Here is a 21,909-nt window from a genome sequence, read left to right on the forward strand (position 1 = left end):
GATTTCATCTGGAGAGAGAGGGGAGAAAGAGGTCAGAGCACAGGGTAGGGCAGTGTGAGCAGAACCAGCGGTGTCGTTTGACTTAGCAAACGAGGATCGGATGTCGTCGACCTTCTTTTCAAAATGGTTGACGAAGTCATCTGCAGAGAGGGAGGAGGGGGGGGAGGGGGAGGAGGATTCAGAAGGGAGGAGAAGGTGGCAAAGAGCTTCCTAGGGTTAGAGGCAGATGCTTGGAATTTAGAGTGGTAGAAAGTGGCTTTAGCAGCAGAGACAGAGGAGGAAAATGTAGAGAGGAGGGAGTGAAAGGATGCCAGGTCCGCAGGGAGGCGAGTTTTCCTCCATTTCCGCTCGGCTGCCCGGAGCTCTGTTCTGTGAGCTCGCAATGAGTCATCGAGCCACGGAGCGGGAGGGGAGGACCGAGCCGGCCTGGAGGATAGGGGACATAGAGAGTCAAAGGATGCAGAAAGGGAAGAGAGGAGGGTTGAGGAGGCAGAGTCAGGAGAAAGGTTGGAGAAGGTATGAGCAGAGGGAAGAGATGAAAGGATGGAAGAGGAAAGAGTAGCGGGGGAGAGAGAGCGAAGGTTGGGACGGCGCGATACCATCCGAGTAGGGGCAGTGTGGGAAGTGTTGGATGAGAGCGAGAGGGAAAAGGATACAAGGTAGTGGTCGGAGACTTGGAGGGGAGTTGCAGTGAGGTTAGTGGAAGAACAGCATCTAGTAAAGATGAGGTCGAGCGTATTGCCTGCCTTGTGAGTAGGGGGAAGGTGAGAGGGTGAGGTCAAAAGAGGAGAGGAGTGGAAAGAAGGAGGCAGAGAGGAATGAGTCAAAGGTAGACGTGGGGAGGTTAAAGTCGCCCAGGACTGTGAGAGGTGAGCCGTCCTCAGGAAAGGAGCTTATCAAGGCATCAAGCTCATTGATGAACTCTCCGAGGAACCTGGAGGGCGATAAATGATAAGAATGTTAAGCTTGAAAGGGCTGGTAACTGTGACAGCATGGAATTCAAAGGAGGCGATAGATAGATGGGTAAGGGGAGAGAGAGAGAATGACCACTTGGGAGAGATGAGGATCCCGGTGCCACCACCCCGCTGACCAGAAGCTCTCGGGGTGTGCGAGAACACGTGGGCGGACGAAGAGAGAGCAGTAGGAGTAGCAGTGTTATCTGTGGTGATCCATGTTTCCGTCAGTGCCAGGAAGTCGAGGGACTGGAGGGAGGCATAGGCTGAGATGAACTCTGCCTTGTTGGCCGCAGATCGGCAGTTCCAGAGGCTACCGGAGACCAGGAACTCCACGTGGGTCGTGCGCGCTGGGACCACCAGATTAGGGTGGCCGCGGCCACGCGGTGTGGAGCGTTTGTATGGTCTGTGCAGAGAGGAGAGAACAGGGATAGATAGACACATAGTTAACAGGGTACAGAAGAGGCTACGCTAATGCAAAGGAGATTGGAATGACAAGTGGACTACACGTCTCGAATGTTCAGAAAGTTAAGCTTACGTAGCAAGAATCTTATTGACTAAAATGATTGAAATGAAACAGTACTGCTGGAGTAGGCTAGCTGGTAGTGGCTGCGATGTTGACACTACACTAATCAAGTCGTTCCGTCGAGTGTAATAGTTTCTACAGTGCTGCTATTCGGGGCTAGCTGGCTAGCTAGCAAGGTTGATTGCGTTCCGTTACTTAAAAGAACGACAATAGCTGGCTGGCTAACCTAGAAAATCGCTCTAGGCTACACAATTGTCTTAGATACAAAGACGGCTATGTAGCTAGCTAGCTACGATCAAACAAAACAAACCGTTGTACTGTAATAGTTACAACAGTGCTGCTATTCGGGGGCTAGCTGGCTAGCTACGTTAGAAGAACGACAATAGCTGGCCAGCTAACCTAGAAAATCGCTCTAGACTACACAATTGTCTTAGAAACAAAGACGGCTATGTAGCTGGCTAGCTACGATCAAACAAATCAAACCGTTGTACTGTAATGAAGTGAAATGAAAATGTGATACTACCTGTGGAACGACGCGGAATGTTGACCGGGTAGTTGGAGTTCAATTCGGTAGAGGTTGGCTAGCTGTTGGCTAGCTAGCTAGCAGCATTTCCTACGTTAAGGACGACAAATAGCTGGCTAGCTAACCTCGGTAAATTAAGATAATCACTCTAAGTCTACACACTCTAAACTGCACAATTATCTTGGATACGAAGACAACTATGTAGCTAGCTGACACTACGCTAATCGAGTCGTTCAGTTGAGTGTAATGGTTTCTACAGTGCTAGTGGACAGTGGATGTTAGCTAGCTGCTTAGCTAGCTGCTGGGCAGATACGTTAGGACGACGAAATACGATAATTATGCAATTGTCGTTGATACAAAGACGGCTATGTAGCTGGCTAAGAAGAAATTGCTAAGATTAGACAAATCAAACCGTTGTACTATAACGAAATGTAATGAAAAGTTATAAAAAGTTATACTACCTGCGGACCGAAGTGTAGATGCGGCCGCTCGCTCCAACCGGAACCGGAAAAATTATTATTATTATGTTATGAATGAGACTGAACAATAAAGCTGCATCCAAAAAAGCTATTTCGAATAAGCCATGGGCTCTTGTGGATTAATGACGTCTGCCTAGCATAGGTGAGAATCAAAAGATTCTCACCTATGCACAGAATGCGTCTCCTTCCTGAGTGGTATTCTTGCGTACTATTGTTTGTACAGATGAACGTGGAACCTTCAGGCATTTTTTAAAGGATGAACCAGACTTGTGGAGGACTACAATTTCCTTTCTGAGGTCTTGGCTGATTTCTTTTGATTTTCCCATGATGTCAAGCAAAGAGGCACTGAGTTTGAAGGTAGGCCTTGAAATACATCCACAGGTACACCTCCAAAGGACTCAAATGATGTCAATCGTCAAGCCTATCAGAAGCTTCTAAAGCCATGACATCATTTTCTGGAATTTTCCAAGCTGTTTAAAGGCACAGTCAACTTAGTGTATGTAAACTTCTGACCCACTGGAATTGTGATACAGTGAAATAATCTGTCTGTAAACAATTTATTTGGAAAAATGACTTGTGTCATGCACAAAGTAGATGTCCTAACCGACTTGACAAAACTAAAGTTTGTTTAACAAGAAATTTGTGGAGTGGTTGAAAAACGAGTTTTAATGACTCCTAAGTGTATGTAAACTTCCGACTTCAACTGTCTCATCGTCGTTGGTGATCAGTCCTACCCCCGTCTTGTCGTCAGAAAACGGCCCTTTCCTGCAGTCAAATGACCAAATCACCCTCTAGTGGCCTCATGGGTGGAATGTCATTAATATCTTTCAGAATTTTAATAATATACTTTTTTTTTTAAATCTGCCAAAAATCAGGTGTTTCTATGTCAAACGCCTTTGTTATATTTCAGTCTTCTGTGAGGTGTGTGTGTGTGTGTGTGTGTGTGTGTGTGTGTGTGTGTGTGTGTGTGTGTGTGTGTGTGTGTGTGTGTGTGTGTGTGTGTGTGTGTGTGTGTGTGTGTGTGTGTGTGTGTGTGTGTGTGTGTGTGACAACTGTGTGTGCATGTGGGTTTTGTCTGTGTGTGTGGTGTGTGTGTGTATGTATTGGGGATGCAAACTCAAAATGTAATACATTTAAACTCTATATCTGACATGGTACAGGTGTCGTCTTAAATCCATACCCATGTGTGTGAGGTGTATACTTTTGTGTCAAAGTAGATTTGTTTAAGACCCAGAAACACCAACCTTGTGACCTTGATTTAGCCCACTGCAGTAAAGTAGATTTGTTTAAGACCCAGAAACACCAACCTTGTGACCTTGATTTAGCCCACTGCAGTAAAAACATTAATGAAGGTGTTGGAGTCGTGCACGGTCACGCAGTCGTGGGTGAACAGGGAGTACAGGAGGGGACTAAGCACGCACCCCTGAGGGGCCCCTGTGTTGAGGGTCAGTCCGAGGTCATTAAAACACCATATTATAATACTCTTGAATAAGTTCCAGGTCATTAAAACATCACATATTACAATACTCTTTAATTACAACACAATAAATAAAACTGGAACAACGATATATAAGAGGGTTACATACATCAAAGTCACTGCTGGGGTTATCATATGCTTGAAATAATAACTTATAGCGCAATATTACAAAAATACTAAACTACAACTCTGCTTTACGCCGGGCCATTTTACTTGCAGGAACATACTGTGTAGAGATCCATGAAAAACACAGACAGTTTGGTATGACTACATACATCAGTGCTATATATTTTTCTTTACGCGTGTAAATTATGATTACATTATACACGACTGTAAAGTATCATCTCTAAACATTAAACATACATGTATTGTAAGTGTAATGGCCATGGCATAGATTCACCTGATCTTTCAGGTAAAGGTGATTGGTTCATCATGCAATATATCTCTGTGTGATAAAGACAACAGAGAGCAGTGCAGCACTGGCACGGCATTGGTGTGTGTGTGTGTGTGTGTTTGTTTTAGTGGAGGTGGTGTGCTCAATACACACTACGGCGCTAGTGATGACGAGCAGCAGAGGACGAAGCACGTTGGGGGGTGGAGCCTGGAAAACAGAGAGAGGATGATTGGTGGGATCAGACAGGGGTTATATATGATTGAAGTAATCAGTGTAATTTAATGCAAATCAAACCAAACACTGGAACAGAAGTCAGATCCATTTCTACAATGACTCCCTGCTCTGTATGTAAAGTACTACGCTTGGCTGCAACACCTACGGCCCTGGCTGAAAGGAGTGTACTGTGTGCTACAGGTTGAACAGAGTCGTATTCCTTATATACGCAGACAGCTGATAACAACAAAATCCCTGTAGATTCACTTTGACATTTTGCAATTAGTTGCACAGATTTGGGAGACCTCCATCTTCTATCAAAGTTGGACAAATCAGGCTCTTTCTGTTGAGGTACCAAAGCTACGATCCTCCCTCTCCGCCTCCCTCTCTCTCCCAGTGCTCCCACAGTTCTCCTGGCGGTGTCCATCCTAACTGGGAGGTCTGGAACACCACACCAGGAGTGTCTCTGGGAGTCTCTCTCTCTCTCTCTGAGGAACTATTTGTTCCAGAAACGTCTAGCAGTCTAGGAACTCTAGAATTAGAACTAGAATATTTATTATAATTCTGACCTGCCAAGAACACTCAGAAGGAGGGAGGGAGTGGAATTCAAATATCCTACTGGCGCAGAGCCAAATGTTCTCCAAGGCCATAGAACCAAGACAAAGTCCATTAGTTGTGAGAGAGAAGTGAGTGAAGTCCCGCTCACACTGCTGTGGTACTATTCATCACCATCACAGTACTCAAACTCACACGGAGAGAGTTCTGTTGTCGCCAGGTTTCCAATACAGAATACATTACTGAAGCAATGGCTCCAACGAGAAGATCTGTTCTCTCACACACTCCAACGAGTACTAACAACACACACACAACGCTGTATCTCTCCGGCTCTCTCTCCGGCTCTCTCTCTGGCTCTCTCTCCGGCTCTCTCCGGCTCTCTCTCTGGCTCTCTCTCCGGCTCTCTCTCCGGCTCTCTCTCTGGCTCTCTCTCTGGCTCTCTCTCCGGCTCTCTCTCTGGCTCTCTCTCTGGCTCTCTCTCCGACTCTCTCTCCGGCTCTCTCTCTGGCTCTCTCTCCGGCTCTCTCTCCGGCTCTCTCTCTGGCTCTCTCTCCGACTCTCTCTCCGGCTCTCTCTCCGGCTCTCTCTCCGGCTCTCTCTCCGTCTCTCTCTCCGGCTCTCTCTCTGGCTCTCTCTCTGGCTCTCTCTCTGGCTCTCTCTCTGGCTCTCTCTCTGGCTCTCTCTCTGGCTCTCTCTCCGACTCTCTCTCCGGCTCTCTCTCTGGCTCTCTCTCGCCAACATGGTCCTGAGAGGTCAAACACCCTCTGAAAAGAAGTATGTGGGGATTTCAGAATGGTGTTATGTTTTGAGCAGTGCCAGTCAAATTTATAAATGTTATTTTTACCCCGTAGACATTGGCTGTTTAGGAAACAGTGCTGTAGTGTGTCAGTGAGTGGTTTGTCTTTTGTTTACGATGTTAGGCCCTGCAGCAGTACCTCATAGTAGAGTGGTGTTGAGGGGAGGTGTATGTGATGTTAGGCCCTGTAGCAGTACCTCATAGCAGAGTGGTGTTGAGGGGAGGTGTATGGAGGGTCCTGCAGCAGTACCTCATAGCAGAGTGGTGTTGAGGGGAGGTGTATGTGATGTTAGGCCCTGTAGCAGTACCTCATAGCAGAGTGGTGTTGAGGGGAGGTGTATGTGATGTTATGCCCTGCAGCAGTACCTCATAGCAGAGTGGTGTTGAGGGGAGGTGTATGTGATGTTAGGCCCTGCAGCAGTACCTCATAGCAGAGCGGTGTTGAGGGGAGGTGTATGGAGGGCCCTGCAGCAGTACCTCATAGCAGAGTGGTGTTGAGGGGAGGTGTATGTGATGTTATGCCCTGCAGCAGTACCTCATAGCAGAGTGGTGTTGAGGGGAGGTGTATGGAGGGTCCTGCAGCAGTACCTCATAGCAGAGTGGTGTTGAGGGGAGGTGTATGGAGGGCCCTGTAGCAGTACCTCATAGCAGAGTGGTGTTGAGGGGAGGTGTATGGAGGGCCCTGTAGCAGTACCTCATAGCAGAGTGGTGTTGAGGGGAGGTGTATGGAGGGCCCTGCAGCAGTACCTCATAGCAGAGTGGTGTTGAGGGGAGGTGTATGTGATGTTAGGCCCTGTAGCAGTACCTCATAGCAGAGTGGTGTTGAGGGGAGGTGTATGGAGGGTCCTGCAGCAGTACCTCATAGCAGAGTGGTGTTGAGGGGAGGTGTATGGAGGGCCCTGCAGCAGTACCTCATAGCAGAGTGGTGTTGAGGGGAGGTGTATGTGATGTTAGGCCCTGTAGCAGTACCTCATAGCAGAGTGGTGTTGAGGGGAGGTGTATGGAGGGTCCTGCAGCAGTACCTCATAGCAGAGTGGTGTTGAGGGGAGGTGTATGGAGGGCCCTGTAGCAGTACCTCATAGCAGAGTGGTGTTGAGGGGAGGTGTATGGAGGGCCCTGTAGCAGTACCTCATAGCAGAGTGGTGTTGAGGGGAGGTGTATGTGATGTTAGGCCCTGTAGCAGTACCTCATAGCAGAGTGGTGTTGAGGGGAGGTGTATGGAGGGCCCTGCAGCAGTACCTCATAGCAGAGTGGTGTTGAGGGGAGGTGTATGTGATGTTAGGCCCTGTAGCAGTACCTCATAGCAGAGTGGTGTTGAGGGGAGGTGTATGGAGGGCCCTGTAGCAGTACCTCATAGCAGAGCGGTGTTGAGGGGAGGTGTATGGAGGGCCCTGTAGCAGAGTGGTGTTGAGGGGAGGTGTATGTGATGTTAGGCCCTGCAGCAGTACCTCATAGCAGAGTGGTGTTGAGGGGAGGTGTATGGAGGGCCCTGTAGCATTACCTCATAGCAGAGCGGTGTTGAGGGGAGGTGTATGGAGGGCCCTGTAGCAGTACTTCATAGCAGAGTGGTGTTGAGGGGAGGTGTATGGAGGGTCCTGGCCACTGAGAGGCCACTGCCACCTGCTGACAGCACCTGGACCTGTAGCTTATACACACTGTCTGGCTGCAGCCACTCCACTGTCAGAGAGCGCTGGTCCTGGTGGAGAACAGTACATGAGTACACAGGGAGGGAAATATAGGGATGGCTTACAGTCAGAGATGATCACACACACACACACACACACACACACACACACACACACACACACACACACACACACACACACACACACACACACACACACACACACACACACACACACACACACACACACACACACACACACACACACACACACACACACACACTCGTACTCACCGGGGCTACTATCTGTGTCTGAGAGATAAGGGTGTCCTGTCCTCCCGTTGCCATGGTGCTAGAGGACACCTGCACCCAGGAGAACTGGAACCCTGCGATGGGCGTCTGCCCCGGTGCAGTCTGGGAGAGCTGCCAGCGGAACAGGCCCTGCAGGGAACCGTTGACCGTGTGGAACTCTGCAGTCAGCTTCTCAGGACGCAGTACCACCTTCTTGGACACCAGGGGGCGCTCTGACACAGGAAAACCCACATTTACACATCGTTACTAAATAATCATTTTGACCCATAATATATCTACAGTTAGTACATAACAAAGTACCTAAATATTTCAAAGGTCATAGAATCATAGATACAACGTATATAATTGTCATTGAGAGTAAGAAGCTGTGCAGAAATAGTGCATTCACACTCCTCCTGATACTCAATCAGTCTGTCAGATATTCACTTTCTTCATGCTGTGTTGTGTGTTACGGCATGTGTGGCGCTTGGGATACCTTCTCTGGCACAGGGCAAGGCCTTGCCCCCTCTCGCCATGACCGCAGAACAAGGTGGGGTCGTTACCGCAGTAACAGCTTCTGACCTCTGATCCCCCTCTGGTGCTACGAGCGCCACAGCGATCCGGTACTTACAGGCGAACAGCAGCCCAGTGATAACATAATGTGTTCCCTGAGAGGAGAAACGAGGAGTGAGGTGAAGAAAAGAGATGACAGGAGCAATTATCAATCAGCACAGCGGTGAGAAGTGAAAGACAATATTTTTTATTTAACTAGGCAAATGAGTTAAGAACACATTCTTATTTACAATGACGGCCTACCGTGGAACAGTGGGTTAATTGCCTTGTTCAGGGGCAGAATGACAGATGTTTACCTTGTCAGCTCGGGGATTCAATCCAGCAACCTTTCGGCTACTGGCCCAACCCTCTAACCACTAGGCTACCTGCCACCCTTGAGAGATAGGGGAGAGCGAGAGATAAGGAGATAGGGGAGAGCGAGAGATAAAGAGGTAGGGGGGAGAGCGAGAGATAAAGAGATAGGGGAGAGATCGAGAGATAAAGAGATAGGGGAGAGCGAGAGATAAAGAGATAGGGGAGAGATCGAGAGATAAAGAGATAGGGGAGAGCGAGAGATAAAGAGATAGGGGAGAGCGAGAGATAAAGAGATAGGGGATAGCGAGAGATAAAGAGATAGAGGAGAGCGAGAGATAAAGAGATAGGAGAGAGATAGGGGAGAGCGAGAGATAAAAAGATAGGGGAGAGATAGGGGAGAGCGAGAGATAGCTCGGAGAGAGACAGAGAGATACCCAGACAAAAAGGAGGGAGTGGAATTCAAATATCCTACTGGCGCAGAGCCAAATGTTCTCCAAGGCCATAGAACCAAGACAAAGTCCATTAGTTGTGAGAGAGAAGTGAGTGAAGTCCTGCTCACACTGCTGTGGTACTATTCATCACCATCACAGTACTCAAACTCACATGGAGAGAGTTCTGCTGGGGGGAGAGACAGAGAGAGAGATAGGAGGGAGAGAGAGAGAGATCGATGATGATCTGGGGGAGGGCCAAGGAGGGCCTACAGCAGCATGTAGATCTTCTGCACAGATTCTGCTAGACCTGGGCCCTGACAGACCTGGGCCCTGACAGACCTGGGCCCTGACAGACCTGGGCCCTGACAGACCTGGGCCCTGACAGTAAATCTCAGTAAGACAAAAATACTGGTGTTCCAAAAAAGGTCCAGTTGCCAGGACAACAAATACAAATTCCATCTAGACACTGTTGCCCTAGAGCACACAAACAACTATACATACCTCGGCCTAAACATCAGCGCCACAGGTAACTTCCGCAAAGCTGTGAACGAGCTGAGACATACCAATTAGGATGTGGCTGAAGATACTTGAATCAGTTATAGAATCCATTGCCCTTTATGGTTGTGAGTTCTGGGGTCTGCTCACCAACCAAGAATTCATCAAATGGAACAAATTGAGACTGCATGCAGAATTCTGGCAGAATACCTGACCACTGTGACTGACCCAAACTTAAGGAAAGCTTTGACTATGTACAGACTCAGTGAGCATAGCCTTGCTATTGAGAAAGGCCGCCGTAGGCAGACATGGCTCTCAACAGAAGACAGGCTATGTGCACACTACCCACAAAATGAGGTGGAAACTGAACTCCCTAACGTCCTGCCAAATGTATAACCATATTAGAGACACCTATTTCCCTCAGATTACACACAACCACAAAGAATTCGAAAACAAATCCAATGTTGATCAACTCCCATATCTATTGGGTGAAATACCTCAGTGTGTCGTCACAGCAGCAAGATTTGCGACCTGTTGCCACTAGAAAAGGGCAACCAGTGAAGAACAAACACCATTGTAAATACAACCCATATTTATGTTTATTTATTTTCCTTTTTGTACTATTTGCACATTGTCACAACACTGTTTCTAGACATAATATGACATTTGAAATATCTTTATTCTTTTGGAACTTCTGTGAGTGTAATGTTTACTGTTCATTTTTGTTGTTTATTTCACTTAGTTTATTATCTATTTCACTTGCTTTGGCAATGTTAACATATGTTTCCCATGCCAATAAAGCCCTTAGATAGATACAGGAGAGATAGAGCGAGAGCAGAAAAGTTGAACAACTGAACAACTCTACATCAGCCAGTCAGCCAGCCAACTCTGGTCTCAAGTGAGGGAAGAATGTGAAAGTCAAACAGACAGGAACAAAAATATGATAAAAGAAGAGAGAAATTATGAAAGCCGAGCTGTGCGCCAGGGTGTAATATTAGATCTCCTTAGCCTCTCTTGTAAAGCGATGGCTCATACCTCTCGCACAGTTCTAGTACACATACACAGCGCCCCCCACAGCCAGACCACAGCCAGGACTCAGCCAGGACTCAGCCAGACCCCAGCCAGGACCCAGCCAGACCCCAGCCAGGCCCCATACAGGACTCAGCCAGGCCCCAGCCAGGCCCCAGCCAGACCCCAGCCAGGCCCCATACAGGACTCAGCCAGACCCCAGCCAGGCCCCATACAGGACTCAGCCAGGCCCCAGCCAGGCCCCATACAGGACTCAGCCAGGCCCCAGCCAGGCCCCATACAGGACTCAGCCAGGCCCCAGCCAGGCCCCATACAGGACTCAGCCAGGCCCCAGCCAGGCCCCATACAGGACTCAGCCAGGCCCCATACAGGACTCAGCCAGGCCCCAGCCAGGCCCCATACAGGACTCAGCCAGGCCCCAGCCAGACCCAAGCCAGGCCCCATACAGGACTCAGCCAGGCCCCAGCCAGACCCCAGCCAGGCCCCATACAGGACTCAGCCAGACCCCAGCCAGGGTAGCTGATGACGGATGCAGTGGGAGAGATAGCTAGCTACAGCTCTCTGGTCTTGGCTGCAGCTCCGCTTTCTGACACAGATCTGCTTTGGCTCATTTTTATGATGAAGAAGTTAGCGTCCACTCCAGCTGAGGGACTGTTTATTAATGACTCATCCAATAGTCCCACACTATGGAGAAGCTGAGGGACTGTTTATTAATGACTCATCCAATAGTCCCACACTGTGGAGAAGCTGGGGGACTGTTTATTAATGACTCATCCAATAGTCCCACACTATGGAGAAGCTGAGGGACTGTTTATTAATGACTCATCCAATAGTCCCACACTATGGAGAAGCTGAGGGACTGTTTATTAATGACTCATCCAATAGTCCCACACTGTGGAGAAGCTGAGGGACTGTTTATTAATGACTCATCCAATAGTCCCACACTATGGAGAAGCTGAGGGACTGTTTATTAATGACTCATCCAATAGTCCCACACTATGGAGAAGCTGAGGGACTGTTTATTAATGACTCATCCAATAGTCCCACACTATGGAGAAGCTGAGGGACTGTTTATTAATGACTCATCCAATAGTCCCACACTATGGAGAAGCTGAGGGACTGTTTATTAATGACTCATCCAATAGTCCCACACTATGGAGAAGCTGAGGGACTGTTTATTAATGACTCATCCAATAGTCCCACACTATGGAGAAGCTGAGGGACTGTTTATTAATGACTCATCCAATAGTCCCACACTGTGGAGAAGCTGGGGGATATAACGTAGCAGTTTTAGTTGGCAAACCCAAATGGACAAATTCAATATAAAACAGTATTGGACTCTTTCACAGTATCAGCCAACAGCCATCTGGCCCAACGTAGTTGTGGAAATGCTGTTCTATTCTATAGCTCTGAAACTCACCTGCACAGTGGCTATTTTCTCTGTCTGGCTGACGTTGCTGGCACATACATGAGGATACCACCTCAGGACGTATGTAGTGGAGTCCCTATAGGTTTCTGGAACACAGAAGGTGGACACCGTGTTATGATGCTATAGACCAAGAGGGCTGAAGAGAAACATATTGACAGTTGAATCGCTAACAATATAAGCACGTCACCAGAGCACTTTGGCCTTCAACCACACACTCTTCTCCTGTATCCAGGCAACATCACTTCTTTCACCAGATCCATCTCTACATCATCTCCAGGTTGACGACATTGAACCCCAGACGAGCCTCTCTCTCCCTCTCTTTCTACTCCCTCCCCCCTTCTTCATCTTTCACCAGATCCATCTCTACATCATCTCCAGGTTGACGACATTGAACCCCAGACGAGCCTCTCTCTCTCCCCTCTCTTTCTACTCCCTCCCCCCTTCTTCATCTTTCACCAGATCCATCTCTACATCATCTCCAGGTTGACGACATTGAACCCCAGACGAGCCTCTCTCTCCCTCTCTTTCTACTCCCTCCCCCCTTCTTCTTCTTTCACCAGATCCATCTCTACATGAACTCTAGGTTGAACCCCAGATGAACATTCTCTCTCTCTTTCTCTTACTTTCATTTGCTCTCTATCTCTCTCTGTCTGTCTGTCTCTCTGTCTCTGTCTCTGTCTGTCTCTGTCTCTGTCTCTGTCTCTGTCTCTGTCTGTCTGTCTCTGTCTCTGTCTGTCTGTCTCTGTCTCTGTCTCTGTCTCACACACACACACACACACACACACACACACACACACACACACACACACACACACACACACACACACACGCATATATATACATCTGCTCCCGGTTATGTTCCCATATTGATGTTATTAAATCTGTCCTCGTGCTCCTCATTCTCTCTCAGGCAGATTTACGGAGCACAACGTCAGCTCCATCGCCATTACCTCGCCAAACACACTATTTTAAGACTTTGCTTACGGAGCATATTTGAAATGTGCTTTGTGAGAAACAGTGTTTATTGGAAACACTCAAAGACGAACAAGCACACAGCAATGTATCTGGCTGTGGACTGTAGTCTGTTGTACAGTGAGGAGAGTCTGGGGTTTCTCTGGCTGGCTCCTCACACCTCTACTGGGAGTCTGTTTACTCAGCTGCTACAGTATGTGGTGTCTCTATTCTAAAGAAACAAATAGTTGTTGTACCAACACATATGACTGTTATAGCAACTGTTATATCAACATATGACTGTTATATCAACATATGCCTGTTATATCAACATATGACTGTTATAGCAACATATGACTGTTATATCAACATATGCCTGTTATATCAACATATGCCTGTTATATCAACATATGACTGTTATATCAACATATGACTGTTATATCAACATATGCCTGTTATATCAACATATGACTGTTATAGCAACATATGACTGTTATAGCAACATATGACTGTTATATCAACATATGACTGTTATATCAACATATGCCTGTTATATCAACATATGACTGTTATAGCAACATATGACTGTAAAAACAATATATTAGTAATATAGCAACATACTGTAGATAGCGTGACGTGACGTTGTCAGTTAACCTTCAACAGGGCAGAAGTCTGTGAGTTGTTCTGCTTCTGGATGGCAACAATGACAACAAACTGCCATATGGGGAATCCTAAATGACCCGCTAGTTTTACGTTGTTCTTGATACCATGTCTTGTTTTGAGGTGTTTTGGCTGATTTCATGTCAATGCTAATATGGCACAACAACAACAAAAAATGCTAGCTAGCTAACCAACAACTGTAACGATGTATTTGAGAGACAACAAGTGCTCATTGTGCAAATTAAATGTATGTTTTCAATAAACATTGGAGACTAAATATAGTTTACATGTTGTCAACAATCTAAGCCAACCTCATCTGTTTTGACCCATGACCCCTGCTTGGGGATTCCTGTGGCTGTATTATCCAACGAGGAGAGGAGGAGTAGAGATGTGAAGTCGTGCCTCTGTCTTTCTTTTTGTACAACTTGCCTTGGTGCCGTCTCTTCCAGAAGACCTTAACCTGCAGCTGGTTGTTGTGGTAGTGAGGAGCAGCGGCTTCCAAGCGAAGGTTGTGGGGAGACGAAGGGTTGACCAGGTGAGGGGCAGCAGGGTTGACCAGGTGAGGGGCAGCAGGGTTGACCAGGTGAGGGGCAGCAGGGTTGACCAGGTGAGGGGCGGAAGGGAGCTCGTTAGAGAACTGACCTTTAGTCTGCTCAGGGCCAGGTGGGGGAGGTAAAGATGACAAACCTGAGAGAGAGAGAGAGAGAGAGAGAGAGAGAGAGAGAGAGAGAGAGAGAGAGAGAGAGAGAGAGAGAGAGAGAGAGAGAGAGAGAGAGAGAGAGCCAGTCAGTCAAAAGTTTGGACACACCTACTCATTCAAGGATTTTTAATTATTTGTACTATTTTCTACATTGTAGAATAATAGTGAAGATATCAAAACGATGAAATAACACATGGAATCTTGTAGTAACCAAAAACGTGTTAAACAAATTAAAATATATTTGAGATTCTTCAAAGTAGCCACCTTTTGCCTTGATGACAGCTTTGCACACTATTGGCATTCTCTCAACCAGCTTCACCTGGAATGCTTTCCCAACAGTTGTGTTGGAAGTGCTGAGCACTTTATTTAGTTACACATTTCAGATATGTCCTGTCCAGAGATATTTTACCCCTGATCTTGATTTAAAAAATGACCATAACAGACATGACAGTTGTATTTAATTGAGGTAAATTGCCATAATAGATTTACTGTGGTAAACGAGGAATGATTGTCGAATAGATAAATCACCCGTAGTCTGTTCATAAAGATCACCCGTAGTCTGTTCATAAAGATCACCCGTAATCTGCTCATAAAGATCACCCGTAGTCTGCTCATAAAGATCACCCGTAGTCTGCTCATAAAGATCACCCGTAGTCTGCTCATAAAGATCACCCGTAGTCTGCTCATAAAGATCACCCGTAGTCTGTTCATAAAGATCACCCGTAGTCTGCTCATCAAGATCACCTGTAGTCTGTTCATGAAGATCACCCGTAGTCTGTTCATAAAGATCACCTGTAGTCTGTTCATGAAGCAGGACTAAGTTGTTCCAGTGACAATACCAACCAGAGGGCGAAATAGTCTTGGCTGCAATGAAGAATATAAGATGACCTCGGCGTCCACATTAGGGAGCGGCAAATCTCTGGCCAATGTTGGTTGCAATTGAGATCAGCTGTGCGAGGTATTTTAGGGCATATCGATGGTTTAACGAGAGATCAGATGGCAATAATCTGGCGGTTTTCGATGGTTACAATTGGCCCGCTGTATTTTCCCCCCTGTCCCCTACTGTACAAGTAAAGAACCATTCCTCAGCACAGAGGGTCAACCGCTTTTCTATAAATATCTTTGATGCCTGAACTGCCATTCAAAGAGCCTTACTGCCAGCATAAAGAATAAGGCATGCATATCCATTTAAGTAGGATTTTTACAATCGAAGTTGCGTTTTAAAGGCCACATGAGGGGGGAAACCAGGTGCTGATAACGAGGGGAACACCCACTGGCATAACACACACCCCGCAAGGAAAGGGGGGCCCCCAACTCACCTCAAAAACTATAAATACTTTCAAGCCTGGAAATAAAGGATGACTCTAAAAAAGTGTTTCAAATTCTAATAACTGACAATACTGGATATGAACTGGAAAATGATCTTATGTAGCCCAATGTGACTTCAAATAATATTTATCACAAAACGAATTCCTAAAAGACGTTTCCAGAGATTTGGTCAACTCTGTCAGATTTGTCTAAAATCTTAAATGAATCAGGAATGTTTTTATTTGGGCTTTTTCTTTTCCATATTTTACAAATGTTTGCATTTAGTTTTATTTATTATAGTATTTAAATAGTATAGTTATACTGTATAGTATAGTATAGTTATACTGTATAGTATAGTTATATTGTATAGTATAGTATAGTATAGTTATACTGTAGAGTATAGTATAGTTATATTGTATAGTATAGTATAGCTATACTGTATAGTATAGTATAGTATAGCTATACTGTATAGTATAGTATAGTATAGTTATACTGTATAGTATAGTATAGTTATACTGTATAGTATAGTATAGTTATACTGTATAATATAGTTATACTGTATAATATAGTTATACTGTATAGTATAGTTATAATGTATAGTATAGTTATATTGTATAGTATAGTATAGTTATATTGTATAGTATAGTATAGTATAGTTATACTGTAGAGTATAGTATAGTATAGTTATATTGTATAGTATAGTATAGTTATACTGTATAGTATAGTATAGTATAGTTATACTGTATAGTATAGTTATACTGTGTAGTATAGTATAGTTATACCGTATAGTATAGTTATACTGTATAGTATAGTATAGTATAGTTATACTTTATATTATAGTATAGTATAGTTATACTGTATAGTATAGTATAGTATAGTTATACTGTATATTATAGTATAGTATAGTTATACTGTATAGTATAGTTATCCTGTATAGTATAGCATAGTATAGTTATACTGTATAGTATAGTTATACTGTATAGTATAGTATAGTTATATTGTATAGTATAGTATAGTATAGTTATACTGTATAGTATAGTTATCCTGTATAGTATAGTATAGTTATACTGTATATTATAGTATAGTATAGTTATACTGTATAGTATAGTATAGTATAGTTATACTGTATGTTATAGTATAGTATAGTTATACTGTATAGTATAGTTATCCTGTATAGTATAGCATAGTATAGTTATACTGTATAGTATAGTTATACTGTATAGTATAGTATAGTTATATTGTATAGTATAGTATAGTATAGTTATACTGTATATTATAGTATAGTATAGTTATACTGTATAGTATAGTTATCCTGTATAGTATAGTATAGTATAGTTATATTGTATAGTATAGTATAGTTATACTGTATATTATAGTATAGTATAGTTATACTGTATAGTATAGTTATCCTGTATAGTATAGTATAGTATAGCATAGTATAGTTATACTGTATAGTATAGTATAGTTATATTGTATAGTATAGTATAGTTATACTGTATATTATAGTATAGTATAGCATAGTATAGTTATACTGTATAGTATAGTATAGTTATATTGTATAGTATAGTATAGTTATACTGTATATTATAGTATAGTATAGTTATACTGTATAGTATAGTTATCCTGTATAGTATAGTATAGTATGGCATAGTATAGTTATACTGTATAATATAGTTATACTGCATAGTATAGTATAGTTATACTGTATAATATAGTTATACTGCATAGTATAGTATAGTTATACTGTATAATATAGTTATATTGTATAGTATAGTATAGTTCTACTGCATAGTATAGTATAGTTATACTGTATAATATAGTTATATTGTATAGTATAGTATAGTTATACTGTATAGTATAGTATAGTTATACTGCATAGTATAGTATAGTTATACTGTATAATATAGTTATATTGTATAGTATAGTATAGTTATACTGTATAGTATAGTATAGTTATACTGCATAGTATAGTATAGTTATACTGTATAGTATAGTATAGTTATACTGCATAGTATAGTATAGTTATACTGTATAATATAGTTATATTGTATAGTATAGTATAGTTATACTGCATAGTATAGTATAGTTATACTGTATAATATAGTTATATTGTATAGTATAGTTATACTGTATAGTATAGTATAGTTATACTGTATAGTATAGTATAGTTATACTGTATAGTATAGTATAGTTCTACTGTATAGTATAGGTATAGTTATACTGTATAGTATAGTATAGTTATACTGTATAGTATAGTATAGTTATACTGTATAGTATAGTATAGTATAGTATAGTTATACTGTATAATATAGTTATACTGTATAGTATAGTATAGTTATACTGTATAGTATAGTATAGTATAGTTATACTGTATAATATAGTTATACTGTATAGTATAGTATAGTTATACTGTATAGTATAGTTATCATGTATAGTATAGTATAGTATGGCATAGTATAGTTATACTGTATAATATAGTTATACTGCATAGTATAGTATAGTTATACTGTATAATATAGTTATATTGTATAGTATAGTTATACTGTATAGTATAGTATAGTTATACTGCATAGTATAGTATAGTTATACTGTATAATATAGTTATATTGTATAGTATAGTATAGTTATACTGTATAGTATAGTATAGTTATACTGCATAGTATAGTATAGTTATACTGTATAGTATAGTATAGTTATACTGCATAGTATAGTATAGTTATACTGTATAATATAGTTATATTGTATAGTATAGTATAGTTATACTGCATAGTATAGTATAGTTATACTGTATAATATAGTTATATTGTATAGTATAGTTATACTGTATAGTATAGTATAGTTATACTGTATAGTATAGTATAGTTATACTGTATAGTATAGTATAGTTCTACTGTATAGTATAGGTATAGTTATACTGTATAGTATAGTATAGTTATACTGTATAGTATAGTATAGTTATACTGTATAGTATAGTATAGTATAGTATAGTTATACTGTATAATATAGTTATACTGTATAGTATAGTATAGTTATACTGTATAGTATAGTATAGTATAGTATAGTTATACTGTATAATATAGTTATACTGTATAGTATAGTATAGTTATACTGTATAGTATAGTTATCATGTATAGTATAGTATAGTATGGCATAGTATAGTTATACTGTATAATATAGTTATACTGCATAGTATAGTATAGTTATACTGTATAATATAGTTATATTGTATAGTATAGTTATACTGTATAGTATAGTATAGTTATACTGTATAGTATAGTATAGTTATACTGTATAGTATAGTTATACTGCATGGTATAGTATAGTTATACTGTATAATATAGTTATATTGTATAGTATAGTTATACTGTATAGTATAGTATAGTATAGTATAGTTATACTGTATAGTATAGTATAGTATAGTATAGTATAGTATAGTATAGTTATACTGTATAGTATAGTATAGTATAGTATAGTTATACTGTATAGTATAGTATAGTTATAATACTGCATATTTTGGGGGGTTAAGCTGAGACTTTGCTCAGACTTTGCCTTGGGGCCCCATGAAACTGAGCTACACCACTGGGAACACCAGGTGCTGATAAAAATGAATGAAAAAAGTTAAGATGTATGAAGAATAAGCTGATTTACAGGAAAAATGATACTAATTGGGCCATAGGAAAATAACATGCATGTTTTAGTTACTTTATTAAAAATGGATTGGGCTCGCAGTATAACTAAGCCTGCCATTAAGAGTCCATGTAGGACTGACCAAAGTCAACAGGAAGCTGTGAGGGTTCCACCAAAGCCCCCATGGTGTGTGTGTGTGTGTGTGTGTGTGTGTGTGTGTGTGTGTGTGTGTGTGTGTGTGTGTGTGTGTGTGTGTGTGTGTGTGTGTGTGTGTGTGTGTGTGTGTGTGTGTGTGTGTGTGTGTGTGTGTGTGTGTGTGAGAGAGAGAGAGTCTGAAAATGCTTTTGCCAGAATTGTGGGGAAGATTTATGTAATCTAATAAAGGACAGAAACCACCACTGGAAAGAAAACACAGAATGTGGCGGATACTGGTGTGTGTGTGTGTGTTTGTGTGTGCACCCACCTAAAAGGTCAGGTTAAAGGTTAAATGGTACTCTCTGGGAGAGTACCAATTGATGACCTCACAACCGTTGGGATGTCGATAAGCTCTGATCAACAGGACTGATACAAGCCAGGCCCTGGCTTCTGAGGGATAGGGTCATGTCTTTCATCCTCCTAATTGTCCCGAGAATTTCTAAGCAAACAGCTGGAGGCAGGGCTTTCTCCTATAGAGCTCCATTTTTATCGAATGGTCTGCCTACCCATGTGAGAGACGCAAACTCGGACTCAACCTTTAAGTCTTTACTGAAGACTCATCTCTGCAGTGGGTCATATGATTGAGTGTAGTCTGGCCCAAGAGTGTGAAGGTGAACGGAAAGGCTCTGGAGCAACGGACCTCCCTTGCTGTCTCTGCCTGGCCGGTTCCCCTCTTTCCACTGGGATTCTCTGCCTCTGACCCTATTACAGGGGCTGAGTCACTGGCTTACTAGGGCTCTTTCATACCGTCCCTAGGAGGGGTGCGTCACTTGAGTGGGTTGAGTCACTGACGTGGTCTTCCTGTCTGGGTTGGCGCCCCCCCCTTGGGTTGTGCCGTGGCGGAGATCTTTGTGGGCTATACTCGGCCTTGTTTCAGGATGGTGAGTTGGTGGTTGAAGATATCCCTCTAGTGGTGTGGGGGCTGTGCTTTGGCAAAGTGGGTGGGGTTATATCCTTCCTGTTTGGCCCTGTCCGGGGGTGTCATCGGATGGGGCCACAGTGTCTCCTGACCCCTCCTGTCTCAGCCTCCAGTATTTATGCTGCAGTAGTTTATGTGTCGGGGGGCTAGGGTCAGTTTGTTATATCTGGAGTACTTCTCCTGTTCTATTCTGTGTCCTGTGTGAATTTAAGTATGCTCTCTCTAATTCTCTCTTTCTCTCTAACTCTCTCTTTCTCTCTTTCTCTCTTTCTTTCTTTCTTTCTTTCTTTCTTTCTTTCTTTCTTTCTTTCTTTCTCTCTCTCTCTCTCTCGGAGGACCTGAGCCCTAGGACCATGCCTCAGGACTACCTGACATGATGTCTCCTTGCTGTCCCCAGTCTACCTGGCCGTGCTGCTGCTCCAGTTTCAACTGTTGTGCCTGTGATTATTATTATTTGACCATGCTGGTCATTTATGAACATTTGAACATCTTGGCCATGTTCTGTTATAATCTCCACCCGGCACAGCCAGAAGAGGACTGGCCACCCCACATAGCCTGGTTCCTCTCTACGTTTCTTCCTAGGTTTTGGCCTGTCTAGGGAGTTTTTCCTAGCCACCGTGCTTCTACACCTGCATTGCTTGCTGTTTGGGGTTTTAGGCTGGGTTTCTGTACAGCACTTTGAGATATCAGCTTATATAGGAAGGGCTATATAAATACATTTGATGTGATTTGATCCTGGCCCCCAGAGAGAGGCAGCCAGGTCAGGATAATGTCTTTCAGCCTGGCCCCCCAGAGGGAGGCAGCCAGGTCAGGATAATGTCTTTCAGCCTGGCCCACAGAGGGAAGTAGCCAGGTCAGGATAATGTCTTTCAGCCTGGCCCACAGAGGGAAGTAGCCAGGTCAGGATAATGTCTTTCAGCCTGGCCCACAGAGGGAAGTAGCCAGGTCAGGATAATGTCTTTTAGCCTGGCCCCCAGAGGGAAGTAGCCAGGTCAGGATAATGTCTTTTAGCCTGGCCCCCAGAGGGAAGTAGCCAGGTCAGGATAATGTCTTTGAACCGGGTCCCCAGAGGGAAGTAGCCAGGTCAGGATAATGTCTTTCAGCCTGGCCCCCCAGAGGGAAGTAGCCAGGTCAGGATAATGTCTTTTAGCCTGGCCCCCAGAGGGAAGTAGCCAGGTCAGGATAATGTCTTTGAACCGGGTCCCCAGAGGGAAGTAGCCAGGTCAGGATAATGTCTTTCAGCCTGGCCCACAGATGGAGGCAGCCAAGTCAGGCATAGCAGCAGGAAGATGGGAACATGTTGGGGGGTGGTGGCCCTATCATACCATGTAAGGGAACAACCTCGTAATAAAAAAATATATAGAGTGTATATCATAAAATGCAACCAACTGGATTTATGTCAACACGGTCAGACACATTGTCCAACGGAGAAAGGGGATGCCTAGTCAGGTGCACGACAGCATGCAT

The 21,909-nt window shown here is 43.4% G+C and overlaps 1 protein-coding gene across 2 annotated transcripts in view; it reads right to left on the reverse strand.

Moving 5' to 3' along the window:
- Positions 1-3,995: 3,995 nt before the first annotated feature.
- The window catches only part of anos1b (anosmin 1b), a 189,769-nt gene continuing 171,855 nt past the window's right edge, over positions 3,996-21,909 (reverse strand). The window contains exons 9-14 of one of the 2 annotated variants that reach the window (XR_010451510.1): positions 14,123-14,380; positions 12,074-12,168; positions 8,328-8,499; positions 7,835-8,064; positions 7,418-7,612; positions 3,996-4,559 (exon numbers count right to left, since the gene is read on the reverse strand). Coding sequence is in view for 1 of the 2 variants with exons in the window: in XM_064936095.1 (XP_064792167.1) it covers positions 7,472-7,612; positions 7,835-8,064; positions 8,328-8,499; positions 12,074-12,168; positions 14,123-14,380 (896 nt within the window). In the remaining variant the exon portion in view is untranslated. The remainder of the gene's footprint in view (positions 4,560-7,417; positions 7,613-7,834; positions 8,065-8,327; positions 8,500-12,073; positions 12,169-14,122; positions 14,381-21,909) is intronic. The other variant, XM_064936095.1, reaches the window with a different exon arrangement.

Source organism: Oncorhynchus masou, chromosome 24, assembly GCF_036934945.1.
Source record: "Oncorhynchus masou masou isolate Uvic2021 chromosome 24, UVic_Omas_1.1, whole genome shotgun sequence".
NCBI classification, from domain to species: Eukaryota; Metazoa; Chordata; class Actinopteri; order Salmoniformes; family Salmonidae; genus Oncorhynchus; species Oncorhynchus masou.